This window comes from Rhincodon typus, chromosome 7, assembly GCF_021869965.1.
Source record: "Rhincodon typus isolate 14 chromosome 7, sRhiTyp1.1, whole genome shotgun sequence".
NCBI classification, from domain to species: domain Eukaryota; kingdom Metazoa; phylum Chordata; class Chondrichthyes; order Orectolobiformes; family Rhincodontidae; genus Rhincodon; species Rhincodon typus.
The window spans coordinates 37,106,188-37,120,427 of record NC_063338.1 but is presented as its reverse complement, the minus strand read 5'-3'; the positions used below and the strand labels follow the sequence as shown (position 1 = coordinate 37,120,427).

Below are 14,240 nucleotides of genomic sequence, written 5' to 3'. Positions count from 1 at the left end.
GCCGCCGCATCCTGTCAGCCACGCAGACTGCCCGCCGCCGCATCCTGGCTCATTTGGTCCTCTACCACTTCCGGAGATTTGGCCCATAGTTATACTGCTAGTTGCACCCTTAAAAACTCCTGACAGGTTTGTTGAGAATAATTTCTCTTTCATAAACCCATGTAAACTCTGCCTAATCCTACCAGTTTTTCCAATGTTCTGGTACCACATCCTTTATTGTGGATTCCAAGCATTTTCCCGACAGGCTGATGTTAAACTAACAATTCTGCAATTCCCAGTTTTCTTTCCATCCTGTTTTTTTTTTTTTAAAAATAGTGGAGTTATATCTGATGTACAAAATTAAACTCCAAATGGTGCTCCACAGAGCTCAATTTTGGGACCCTTGCTATTTGAGGCATATATTAATGATTTAGACTTAAATAGGAGAGGCATGACTGGGAAATTTGCAGATAACACTGAAATTGACTGGGTACTTGACAGTGAAGAGAATAGCTATTCACTGCAGGAAGGTACCAACAGTTTGGTTGATTGGGCAAAAAAAGTGATAAATGGAATTTAATCCAAAGAGAGAAATTATACATTTTGGGACAGAAGAAAATACACAATAAACCAAAGGGTATTGAGAGGGGTTGACAAAGTGATTGCACGTCCAAAGGTCTCTGGCAGTGGCAGGACAGATAGAGAAAGCAGTAAAAGCAGCATATGGGATGCTCCCTTTCTTTCTTGGGTGAGGAAGTGAATAGAAGACCAGAAATATAATGCTGGAACAATACTGGTTAGGCCACAGCTGGAGTTCATCATAGAATCCCTACAGTGTAGAAACAGGCCATGCAGCCCAGCAAGTCCACACAGACTCTCCGAAGAGCAGCCCATCCAGACTCACCCCCCTATCCTATGCCTGTAACCCTGCATTTCTCATGGCTAATCCACCTTGCCTGCATATCCCTGGACACTATGGGCAATTTAACATGGCCAATCCACCTAACCAACACATCTTCAGACTGTGAGAGGAAACCAGAGCACCCAGAGGAAACCCATGCAGACACAGGGACAATGCGCAAACTCCACACAGTCGCCCGAGGCTGGGACTGAACCCAGATCCCTGGTGCCGTGAGGCAGCAATGCCAGCCACGGAGCTAGTGTGCTGGCCCAAGCCTGCCCCAAGGAGTTGTGCGTACAATTCTGGTCACTACCTTACAGGAAGGACATCATTTCTAGCAAAAGGACAGAGGTGATTTGCAAGAATTTTCCTAGGGGCTTGAAAATTGCAGCTTTGAGGAAAGATTGGATATGCTAGGCTTGTTTTCCTTAGAACAGGGGAAGCTGAGGAGTAACTTAATTGGGGTATACAAAATAATGTGAGAGTTGGATAGGGGAGATCTATTTCCTCAACCAGTGAGGTCAATTATCAGGTGCACACATTTCAGGTGACTGGTAGAGACAGAGAGGGGATTGAAGAGAAACCTTTCCACTCTTTGGTGGGTGCCTGGAATTCACTGCCAGTTTGGTGGTTAAGACAGGAACCCTCAACATATTTAGAACAAATCTGGATCTGCACCAAAGACTACAGAACAGGTGCTGTGAAGTGGGATTTGAATGGGTACCTAGATTATTCAGTCAGCATGTCCGAATGACCTCTATCTGTGTTGTAACTTTTCCACAGTTCTATTTGCCACTTTGATATGCAGGAACCATTCCAGAATGGGAAGAATTGTTGCAAGATGGCCACCAATGTATTATTTCTACAGTTGCCTTGTTCAATATTTGCGAGAGTAGATCATCAAATCCAAGGGATTATTCCATTATTCCATTTAAATCCCATTAATTTCTCTCGTAGTTTTTTTTCTAAATAATACCTTGTAGTGACTCTTTTACATTAGTCCCTTTATTGTCAATTATATTTAGTAAATTTTTAGTGTTTGCCTATGTGAAGACAGCCACAAAACATTTATTTACGCTCTGTGCCATTTCCTTGTTCTCTGCTTGTAACAGAGCCAATATTTGTTTTTGCCATGCCTTTTTATATACACAAAGAAGTTTTTGCAGTCTGTTTTCAAGTTTCTTTCTAGTTTATCATCATATTTTATTTTACTCTTCTTAATTTTTTCCCTCGGTCTTCCTTAAAAGAATTCAGTATGCTCCCAATCCTCAAGCTTATTTTGATCTCTTCCTATTATCTATTTCAATTCTTTACTTATTTCATTAGTCATAGTTGGATCACTTACATTGCTGGGCTTTAGTGCATTAAAATAATGTACTTTAGCTGGAACCCATGTCCTAGTTCCTCAAAATTTAAGCCATTGCCTGTCTAGTCATATATTTTAATGTTGTTTCTCAATCAACTCAATGCACCTCATACATCTAAACAAAGCAAAGCATAAATGAAAGAGCAAGATTCTGATAGAGCTACATCACTTTCAAACTTGATTTGAGATTCTATCATATATGGTCACTCTTTCCTAAAAGCTACTTTTCAGCAAGATTGTTCATTTGGTCTTTTTCATTGGCAATGAGATTTAACAAGCCGACCTAGTTGGTTCGTAAATGTAGTGCTCTAGAAAACCGTCTTATATACATTCCAAAAGTTCACTCTCCACAATAGAACAAATTACATCTATAAGTAGATTGAAACCACCCCCGCCCCCCCCACCGATTACTGTATTATCTTTGTTATCTGCACCCCTAATATCCACGTTGATACAATGATTTACATGACTATTCTGTTCACTGGCCTACAAGTAACTCCCAATGTTTTCTTCCCATTGGGGTTTCTTAGTTCAACCCAAACAGATTCTTTACGTTGAACTTTAAAACGATGGTCATCCCTCACTACAGTACTAATGCCCTCTAATTAACAAGGCTTCCCCCCCACTTTCAATTTAACACACGCATGGACATTCAGATTCCAACGTTGGTTCTTTTGCAGTCATGTCTCCATAATGGCTATCAGGTCATACATATGAATTTATAGTGAAGCTGATAATTCATCTACATTATTACAAATTGCTGCAGGCAAAGCAACCGCAAAAATAAGCCCTTTTTTCATGCTTTTCCCAAACTTTGGCCCCATCTGCTGGCACACAAGTTTCCAAACACTGTTTTTCCTGCAACACTCTGATTATGCTTAGCTTCTGTGTGACCTTGGTCTATCGCTATGTCATTTCTCTTTATTTACACAGTATTCACCTATGTGACCTATTTGCCCTCTATTTAGTTTAAAGCTCTGTTAACTTCTCTAGTTATACAAATCATTATAACACTGGCCCAACACAGTTCAGGTGAAGCTCATACCAAGTGTACATCTGGTGGCAGTGCCCCATGAACGGGAAGCTACCTTTCCCACACCAGTCTCTGAGCCATGCATTCATCTTTCTCATTAGCATGTCTGAAGTAAGAATTCAAACATGACATTTGAGATTCTGCATTCTAACTTGGTGTCTAGCTCTTCACACTGTTTATAGGGCTTCTTTTCTGGTCTACCTCAGTCATTTGGCTACAATAACTGGATCTTTGATTCCCACGGCAAATTCTTATCTAGCTCAAACCAGACATCTCAAACTCTGGCACTGTACGGGCAACATAGCCCTCTGGATTTTCATTCTTGGCTGCAGAAAATAACTACCATCACTACATTTCTACTTACTTTCAACTCCCCATATTTCAATGGCTTCCTGTACCGTGGTGTAATGGTTAGTCTGCTCATCCAAACCACGATCCTCACTTTTGTCCATTCAAGCTACAGGAGCTTCAAATTTGTTGCTTAATTGCATTGGCGGAGGCTTCTCCACTCCATCAATCCCCTTGTCTGCCTTACAATCACACTCTCCTGTCCCTTATCAGTGATCAAATCAGATGAGACAGACCCAAGAGGTGTGACCGTCTGATGGAACGAAGTGTTCAGATAATTTTTCTCCTCCCTGATACATTACAATGTCCGTAGCTCATTCCCCAGCTCAACAGCTGAGCTGAAGCTCCTCAAGCTGCAGATGATTATTGCCAATGTGGTTTCTATGGATCGCAGTGCCATCAAGGAGATCCACATGCTGCAGCCATATCAGATCGTCTATACTGGCACTGTGTTTTCTTGTAATGGAACTGAACTCTCTCACTCACCAAAAACCTGGCTTCATGCTGTACAATCAAACGGCGTTCACCACCAGCCTTCCATTTCCATTTTTTTATACAAACTTTCTTTCAATCACCTCACAAAATCTATTCTGTTGGTATGGTCTAAATTTTAATAGAGAATTGGACAAACTTTTTTTTTAATAAAAGGTTTGTAAGACTGTGGAACACCCAAGTAGTATAACTGGAAAAAAGTAAGATTTAAGAATAGATTAGATTAGATAAGTGGGTGAAGGAAAGAGGATCGCAGGATATGGGAACAAAGGAGGTGCATCAAGTAGGTGCTGGAACATGGCATGAAGGATAAACACTAACATGGACCAAGTAGTCTGTATTTGTGTTGCAATTTCTTTGTAATTCAATGAAATGTGCTTTTCTTATTCAGAAAATATAAAAAGTGAAGGAGACAGAATTACAGGGAAATCTAACTTTGCAAGCATCTCAGTTCAATGTGCTAGTATCATCAGAATACCACAAATCGAGATGAAAGGTGCCACAAGTTACTTTTAGATCGATTTTTACAGGTACATAATCTTTGCTGAAAAAAGCTTGATATTTTGTACTGTACTGAGATCAAATAAAAGCAGCCTTACCTCTTCAGGGCACAATTCATGAGTGCAACTCATAAAATGTGTGCAAACCAATGGGAAGGCAATCGAATATCGTGACTGCGAGGGCAACTCCAAGCACTGGTGAAACATCTTCTCAAAAGCACGACTGTAAAAACTTAAAAGTATTAAGCAACATGTCAATACATTTCGACATAATCAAATGAAATATGATACAAAATTTGACCCATTCAACTAAAGAATTCCCAGTAGTTTCCTATATGATGTGAAGCATTCTGTTTAAAGTTTAAACTTGACTGGACTTTGGTCAGGTAGGGATGGTGTTGGGTCATGATCACATTTTTACTATCAACGCTTTTTTTAAGAGCATAAAATTTGTTAGCTATTTACAGAGCTCCCCAACCTTTCATGTTAATCAGACTTGTTTAATTTTGCACTTGGAATAGAAAATTGGTTAAATCACTGAATGGGTTGCAAACCCAAAATCGTTTGAATAAAAGCATGCACACAATTGATAGACAGGATAACTGGAGGTAACATTGCTGGTATTGTTAATGTCACCATGGATTACTATGATTTGTGCACCAGCAAGTCTTTACTGCACCAAAATATTTTGAAATCTTAACAGCTTTTGCATTCTATGAGAATAGATGTCTGACAAGTGAGTTGCACAGTGGACCATCATACTCTATTTTAACCCCAGTTTTGAGTTTGAAATCAACTCAGGCTAATTGTTTGGAAGTTTTTTTTTGTGATTTATAAACTCCAAATTCTAACAACTTGCTATGAACCAGCAATCTGAAAGATCACAGGAATGGATGATATGGAAAATGTAAATGTCACTTGGTAAAATAGGTGTGGTTGAAATGGAAATTGCTCCAAACCAATCCGAAGCAAAAGCAACCTTGCCGGAGTTGAAAACAGACAATAAATATAAATTGGTAGATGATAAGATTGCTCAGTGACAAAAACGCAGTTTCAGGCTAAATTAGAAACGAGAGAAACAAAGCTAAATTTATGCCACCTGAACTGAAACATATTCTCGCTTTCAACGTACATTATTCTTTTATTCCGTGTCTAACATCAAGATTTGCATTGGAGTGTTTTGCATCACAACTCAGTTTTGTTGCTGCCATTTTTTCATAATTGCTATGTGATTGGTGATTTCATGTGTTTGTCACATACAGGATGCTCTGGTGCACAGATTTTGCATGCACATACCAGTGCTGATGTTGTAATTACACATTAAAACATCAGCTAAGTACAGAACAGTGACAACTGGGATGGGGGTGAGGGGGGAGGTTCCCAGGCCCCAAGAAGACTTTCCACATCAAGCAGATGTTCACCTGCACATCTGCTAATGTGGTATACTGTATCCGCTGTTCCCATTGTAGCTTCCTCTACATCGGGGAAACCAAGCGGAGGCTTGGGGACCGCTTTGCAGAACACCTACGCTCGGTTCGCACTAAACAACTGCACCTCCCAGTCACGAACCATTTCAACTCCCCCTCCCATTCCTCAGACGACATGTCCATCCTGGGCATCCTGCAGTGCCACAACGATGCCACCTGAAGGTTGCAGGAACAGCACCTCATATCCCGCTTGGGAACCCTGCAGCCCAATAGTATCGATGTGGACTTCACAAGCTTCAAAATCTCCCCTCCCCCTACCGCATCCCAAAACCAGCCCAGCTTGTCCCTGCCTCCCTAACCTGTCCTTCCTCCCACCTATCCCCTCCTCCCACCTCAAGCCCCACACCCCCACCTCCTACCTACTAACCTCATCCCGCCCCCTTGACCTGTCCGTCCTCCCTGGACTGACCTATCTCCTCCCTACCTCCCCACCTACACTCACCTTTACTGGCTTCATCCCCACCTTTTTGACCGGTCTGTCTCCTCTCCACCTAGCTTCTCCTCTATCCATCTTCTATCCGCCTCCCCCTCTCTCCCTATTTATTTCAGAACCCGCTTCCCCTCCCCAATTTCTGAAGGAGGGTCTAGGCCCTTCCTGCTCCTCTGATGCTGCTTGGCCTGCTGTGTTCATCCAGCTCTACACCTTGTTATCTCAGATTCTCCAGCATCTGCAGTTCCCACTGTCTCTAGAGAACAGTGACTGCGGCTGAATGACTCTCAATGTTTCACATTGAGAGAGAGGGAGCTAGCAAGGTTTAGTCAAATAGTTCATGTGTGCTGTGACATCAGTAGGTGTCTGTTGGGGCAGTCTTTTGGCTCTGGGTCATTAATGGTTTTAAACAGAATACCATTAGCTTCAATATTACACTGCGAGCTCCAAGCACTGCATTCATACCAGTTGAGTGATGAGCAGAGCAACACACAGCAAAGTCCCAGTTCTGCTTCCTCTGCTCCTCTCTTCGGTCAAGAGAGCCCCACATGGTGTAGGACCCAGTGCTTCCTCTGCAATGTCAGCTCCTCACTTCAGATTTTGCAGCTGGCCCCAAAGCCCAAGTCTCAACAAGTGGTTAGGGGCACATCTGGTAACTGGGTTTCTTTGTTTTGGGGGTTTGGAGGTGAGGAGCAGCACATGTCCTGTTAATAAAACTTACTTTCCTCAACTATTTTTACACAATTTATTTGTAAAGTTTAAACATTTAAAACAGCATCTCATCGTATGATGTACTCTTGCATTTAACTGTTTGGAGTAGACAGCTAGATCAAGTAACTTTTGCCAAAATACAATGGACTGTATGGATTTATCCTGCATTACTTTTCTTGCCTGGCTTGCTTCAAAGGGCAAATCAGCTATGGCTCTGTCAAAAACATGCTTTTGGACTAGATGATTACAAATCTGAATCATACAATACAATGAAGTATCAAGGCTCTGCACAGCATGCTGGACCAGTGTAATCCCAGGTGCTTGCCTTTTTTTTTTCCCCTAATTTACTAGAATAAGAAAGGGAAAAGGACAGATTAACATCCAAAAAGGAAGCAGAGCAAAAGTTGATTGAGTTTTTTAAAATGGAATCCAGAAGGAGACAGAAATAGAAGCAAAATCCGCAAATAATATGAAAATTTCTTATGTGGCAGTCTAATTTCCAACATACGTTATTACATTTTCTATGAGATTTTGTTATTGCATCATGATATGAGATCTGACACAAGAGATCAACTAAAAGATGGGGCTAGAGAGGAAGACTGTGCTGGTGGCAGAGATTTTGATAATAAAAATCCGTAGAAAAAGACTGGAGAGGGAGGTATGTCCATGTACAAAATCATGATCTTATTTCTCTTTCACCATAGCTAATTTTAACAATAAAGCAAATGTCAACGAATTAATTCCGAATAAATCTAAATTAACCTCAGCCAAGCCCATGCTATTTGATGCAGTCAGAAAAAAAAGATTTCAGGTAGGTTTAGTATCTTAGGAAAAAACTTTTTTTCCCTAAATTAAATCATTTGTTTATCAAACTGTGGCAATGGGCTTCATGGTTAATTTTGTACTTCCCTTCTTGAATGGTGCAGTTTGTAGTTTTGAACACATGCAATTTGTAAATTACAAGGGACATCCAAATTATTTTCTTTGTGAACAGGAAATTAAAATCCACATACTTGATTTCTAAACAATAGGTAGCTGTGGTGAAGGAATACAACATTTGCAGACATTATGAAGCCAACGATGAGAATGTGGCAAACAAAAATTACATAAAGATAAATTTTCTGAATTTGCACCTTTATTTTGAAAAGAAATAATGCTAATGGTTACTGTCCAAATGATACTCCTGTCAAAATTCACTTGCAATTATTCAGAATTCCCATAAGTAACATTGAGATAAATGAGCACAAGTTCAATTTTAGTGACATTGCGCATGTATCTAAACAATTCCTGTAACACCTCTGTTTTGTGCCGTCTCATCCTAAAGATCACATTGCTGTGCAATATTCTAACAGTACTGCATAGAGGTCGGTATACACTATGTATTCAAGTCTCTGAATGAAGTTTGACACAGGAGTCAGAACGCTGGTATGTCATTGCTCTTATTGAGCCAAGCCTGACACTATACAAACAAACATCTAATTTATTTACCCAGTTCTCACTGGAAAACGTTTAAGAATTATATACAAAAACAAAGATTATGTGCTATGCCAAGCGTCTACCAAAATATCGAAGTTTGAAGCTGAGGAATGTACGTACAAAGCTTGTTTTTTTCTGTAAAAGAAACAGTTCTATAGTTCTTTTCTTAAAAAAAAGTACATCTAAATTTAATCTACACAAGTTAAAAAAAAAACTTAGAACACAGGTATAGTAGGAACTGCAGATGCTGGAGAATCCGAGACCCGCACCTTGTTGTCTTAGAACACAGGTATGTGAATTATCTGCTGAAATGTTTTCTGCTGCTCCTACTCTTTTGCATTAAATTAACAAGCTGTTATTCCTTGAAATGAGAAACAGAGCAGGCACTCACCAGAAGATAGAGAGATCTGAAGTTTCCACCAGCATTTCAACCAAAGAATCTACCATTTTTGTGTGGAAAATAATAGTGTTCATCATTTTTCCAAGTTCCTTGTGGTCAGACAGATTAAGAGAAGCCTTGGAAACACTGGTATATGCCTGAAACAAAAAAAAAAGTACATTTTGGATAAAATATACTATTATGGAGATAAAAGCCAATTTTACATTCAAATGCCAATTTTCCACCTCCCCTTGTCTTGTGCATATTGAGTTTTCTAAACATATAATTCCACAAACTACTTCAAGGCCTCAGCCAAGGCACGACTCTTTGGGTCATTGACATAGAATAATACAAAATAAATGGCCATTCGCTCCATTGTCCATGTTCCTGCTCTTTGCAAAAGCAATCCAACTAGTTTCGGTTCCCTGACCGTTTCTTCTAATCCTGCAAATATCTTCTCCATTAAATATCTCCCACTAGAGTTGGAAAATTCTTCAGTTCTGAAGGCTTGCAGTGAACTTGGAACTTTATTTTCTCTATCGCCAGCACCCACAGTATTCTGTTTTCATCCAATTAAGTTCCTACTTGGTTCCCTATTGATACTCAGAATTGCTCACAATACTTAAACTGGAAGCTAACCAATATTTAATAATGTTTAGCACAACTTCCTCGCTTATGTATTATAGGCCTCTAGTCATAAAGTCAACAGCCCCAAACGCTTTCTTAATAAAATAGCATTTTCAACATGTTCTGCTACCGACAAAGATTTATGCAAATTTGCCCTCAGGTATCTCTGATTCAGCACACCTGCCCCTTTAAAATGTATCGTGTTACCTCATCCTTCCTATCAAAATGAATCAGTTTGAACTTTTCTGCTTTAAATTTCTTCTGCAAGATAATCCACAAGATCAAAAGAAACAGCTGTCCAAAAGCCCACTGTTGATTTTATTACTGGGAAAGTCTGATCCTAAAATTAAACCTGCCTTGATAGATCATCTTTTTTTTAAAATGTGAAAGTCTTCAATTGAAACAGATGTACATATGGCTGCAGACTTGGTTTCAACAATAAAATAGAAGTTTATTACACAAAAGAAATAAAACAAACTACCTAAATACATCACAGTTTGAAAAATTTCAAAACATACTTCAAAAGTCCCATCTACTCCCCAGTGCCATTACCTTATAATCAATCAAAATTTAGAAGAAAATTCCTTTCCTAACTAATCTGTTGATTTGATTTAACTGTTTCTTCTAAGTTCTGGACTCGTGAGCTGCGTCGGTCTCTTCCTTTGACCACTCCTGCAACTGAGCTCGTAGAATTTCTCAACTTTCAATAACCAATGCAGATTTCTAACCAAACACTTCTGGCCTGAAAATTTCACAAACTAAACTCTTTCACAGAGGCAACTTATTACTTTAACTGCTCTGAACAATCTTGTTTTTCTGGGAGAAATTACATTTATATCTAATTTCAGTCAGATCTCCTTCATGCTGCCCAAAAGCTTTCCAGTCTCTGGAATATTGTTGATCCTTGATTATTTTAAACCATAAAGTTTTCCTAACTGGTTACGATGCCCAGGTCAATCTATCTCATTACGACGAATCCTAGCAAGACCATTCTACACTGTGTAAGTAGGCAACCACGGGTGTAACATTTAAACTGCAAAATCAGAAGGTCACACTGATGATATGCAATATATTGCACTAAATTAGTGACACACTAATAGAAATTCATTAGTTATGAAGGCATAGTCTTATAGATAATGATATTCTTAAAACTAAATAAGTGAAAATACATCAATGACTGTAACCCTTCGTTGTACCAAAGAAAAACGCAACCATCCAGTGACTGCTAAAATAAAAACAAAAACAAATACTGCAAGTATTCATGCCGTCTCTAAGCATCTGTAGGTAAGTAAAGATTTTTAACTGGGATTCTGACAAAACAATCTACTTTCTCTCTTCACCAATAATTTTCCAAATCTCTAGCATTTGAAACTTTCCTTTTCATACTACCAATGGTCTATAGCATTCTAAGTCGTAAGTCAAATGTTGGCTTCTAATTTATTAAAATCAGCTGGTTGTAACAAGGATACATGTTCATCCAATTGTGGAAAACTTATGATCAAACATATCCGCTTTTTAATAAAATTACTGGATCCAAATTGTGAAGAAATTTATCACCAAGTTAAATATATGCTTAATTAACTTATCATATCTCCAGAACAAAGTTAAACCATTCAGCAATAGGGGATAATAAAATTAAAACAATCTGGATTTTTCAATAAATTTAAAAATAATGTTTATAGATAATAAGAGTTAAGTAATAACATCGTAGCTGCTTAGTGAGTATCTGGTGAGTTTTCTTAAACAATAAGTTTAGAAGTCTAATAAAGAGAGATATGGATTGTATATCACGTTGCTAGGGAAACTGCAGGGTGAGTCATGGTTTTGAGTTTCAATTGCAGCTGGTGTCACTGCATTGCATCCATGAGATTGGGTGTTTTGTAAATCCTACATTTATAAATGTGGTCAACCTGCAGCTCTACAGCATATAAGCTGGCCGGAAACGAGTGACCACCAGGCGGTCAAGATAGTTCAGGCAGATGGTGCATTAATCCCGAGCACATCTCGCTCTCCAACCTAGTGTTCTCGCATGAATACAGATGAGAGTGATGGTTCCTACTGGCAGTGTAGCCCGAACCTAGTCCAATCATGGCCAGCTGGATAAAATGCAGGCAAAGATTGGCAAACTACAGTTACGGCAATAGACCAGTAGTTGTGTTCCACTTTAGTATCAATATTGGTATAATAAGTAATGAGGTCTTGTAGGCAGAGGTCAGTGAATGAGCAAAGAAATTAGCAAGCTTTCGTAGAAATCTAAAAGTAGTAACCTCCAGGTTACTCCCAATACCACATGCAGGTGAATATAGATTTAGGATAATCGAACAGATAAAACACCTCACTGGAGAGCTGGCGCAAGATGGAGGGCTTTGGATTCCTGAAACATTCGGACTGGTTCTGGGAGATGAGAGTTTGAGGGTTAAGGTCAGTGATTTGCGCCTGAACAGAACTGGGAGCTATGATCTTGGTGAGTGATTTACCCGTGTTATTGGGAAGGGCTGAAACTCACTTGACAGGGTGTTGGAACCAGGAGGTAATATCAGAGAAGAAAGACAAAGTAAACAGAAGATTTGCTGAGTGACAAGAAATATAGAATAGCTGTGAATGGCTGTTTATTGGATTGGAAGAGACTATATATAGTGGAGTTTCCCAAGATTGTGTGTTAGCACCTTTGCTTTTTTGACTTATCTTAAACTAGACTTGAGCTTACAGGGCACCATTTCAAAATGTGCACATGTCAAAGTTTGGAAGTATTGTGAACTATGAGGAAGATGGTGTTAAGTTTGAAGAAAACGGAGATGGAATTGTGGACAAGTAGATGATGAAATTTATTGCAGGGAGGTGTGAAGTCATTCATTTTGGTAAGAACAAGGCAAGGCAATATGAAGAAAGCAATTCGAAACAGTTCTAGGAGCACAAAAATCTGGGGGTATATGGACACAAATCCTCTATGATGATAGTGCAGGTTACCAAAGCACACTGGATAAGCAAACAGGATCCTGGGCTTCAGAGTACAAAGCAATGAAGTTAGGATAAACTGGATAAACCATGGTTTGGTCAGTTCAGAGCACACACTTTAGGAACGATGTGAAACCATTAAAATGGGTGGAAAAACAATGCATGAGAATGGTTCCAAAATTGGTGGATTTCAGCTATATAGATCGATTGGAGAAGTTAGAATGGAAATCCTTAGACAAGATTAACAGGAGATTTGACAGAGCTGTTCAAAAATCATGAGGTATCTGGAGAGTGCAGCTAGAGACTGTTCCCATTGGCAGAAGGGCCTGGAATCACAGGACACTGATTTAAACTGATGGCAAAAGGAGGAAGTGGTATCAAGAGGAAAAATATTCTTAGTCACATAGATAGGGTCTGTAATCCACACCCTGAGGAGATGGAGGAAGATTCAATTAAAACTTGCATTAAAAAAAAACTGATCATTATCTGAAGAAAGAAAAAAGGGCAAGGAGATGGGAATAGTCTTGGAAGTGGAGTTAAGTAAGTTGCCCTTAGAGAGTCAGTTACAGAAATGATGGGCCAAATGGCCTCCTCCTCTGCTGTTACCATTCTACGATCATATAAATTGACGATAAACATAACAGCTTGTGATTTCATTGCTTAACTTGGGGTTTTACTAATAATGGTTGATTTGAACTGCTGTAAATTCAGTCCAAGTTAACTACTAAATAAAAAGACATTAAATCAGTACTTTTTTCAAATCTGCAGCGTATTAGTCTTATTTTTTCCTCTGCTGCTAGATTGCTAGCACTAACAATCTCCTCACTATGTATGCAAATATAGGGAAAAATACACAGATAGTAAAAGTTTTATCAAGTCTGATCCAACTACTAATGTAACATTCAAGTATCACGACCCTCAGTACTAAAGAAGCTACACATATCCAGGACAGTGCATGTCTGCTAATGGAGAGTTTAAAAATAGGTTTCATAAAATCCCACGTCAACTCAGAGGTGAAAGAATTCTATCTTTCCAGCTATTCCCCTTCAAAACAAATAAATTGGAATGCAAAACAGTTAAAATTACTTCAGTTTTATTTCCAGTGTAACATCATGTACTTTAATGCTGTTTACAGATCACCTGAAATGAGAATTTATGGACAGACCTTCATATAGATGTAAAACAACAAGCTAGATCTTCAAGTTCCTAAAAATACATTAATAAGTTAATTCTTCTAGTTAGTCAAGTAATAGTTTTTGCTTTGACTGTAACAGATATAACACATTATCATTGGTGTGAACTAACTCAGGAGAGTAAAAAGGAAGAGAAGCAACAAGACCTTCCCTACTAATAGTTTATCCATTTTGCAAGTTTCATTTGAGCACATATTAACGTTGTTGCAACACTGTCATGCAATAAGATCACAGTTCTTACCTGCAGCCTAAACCAGTCCAGTCTCATTCCTCGGAAATCAAATACTTCTCCATCTTCAACTATAGTACGAAAAAAATAACGTTTAGCATTACACAAGAAAAATGACATTTCATTGTGGAAAA

The 14,240-nt window shown here is 38.9% G+C and overlaps 1 protein-coding gene across 2 annotated transcripts in view; it reads right to left on the bottom strand.

Annotated features, from left to right (window-relative positions):
* nckap1 (NCK-associated protein 1) overlaps positions 1–14,240 on the bottom strand; it is a 185,594-nt gene that overhangs the window by 65,624 nt on the left and 105,730 nt on the right. For both annotated transcript variants that reach the window (XM_048599365.1, XM_020528083.2), the window contains exons 15-17: positions 14,119–14,177; positions 9,115–9,260; positions 4,719–4,851 (exon numbers count right to left, since the gene is read on the bottom strand). In XM_048599365.1, the coding sequence (XP_048455322.1) occupies positions 4,719–4,851; positions 9,115–9,260; positions 14,119–14,177 (338 nt within the window). The remainder of the gene's footprint in view (positions 1–4,718; positions 4,852–9,114; positions 9,261–14,118; positions 14,178–14,240) is intronic.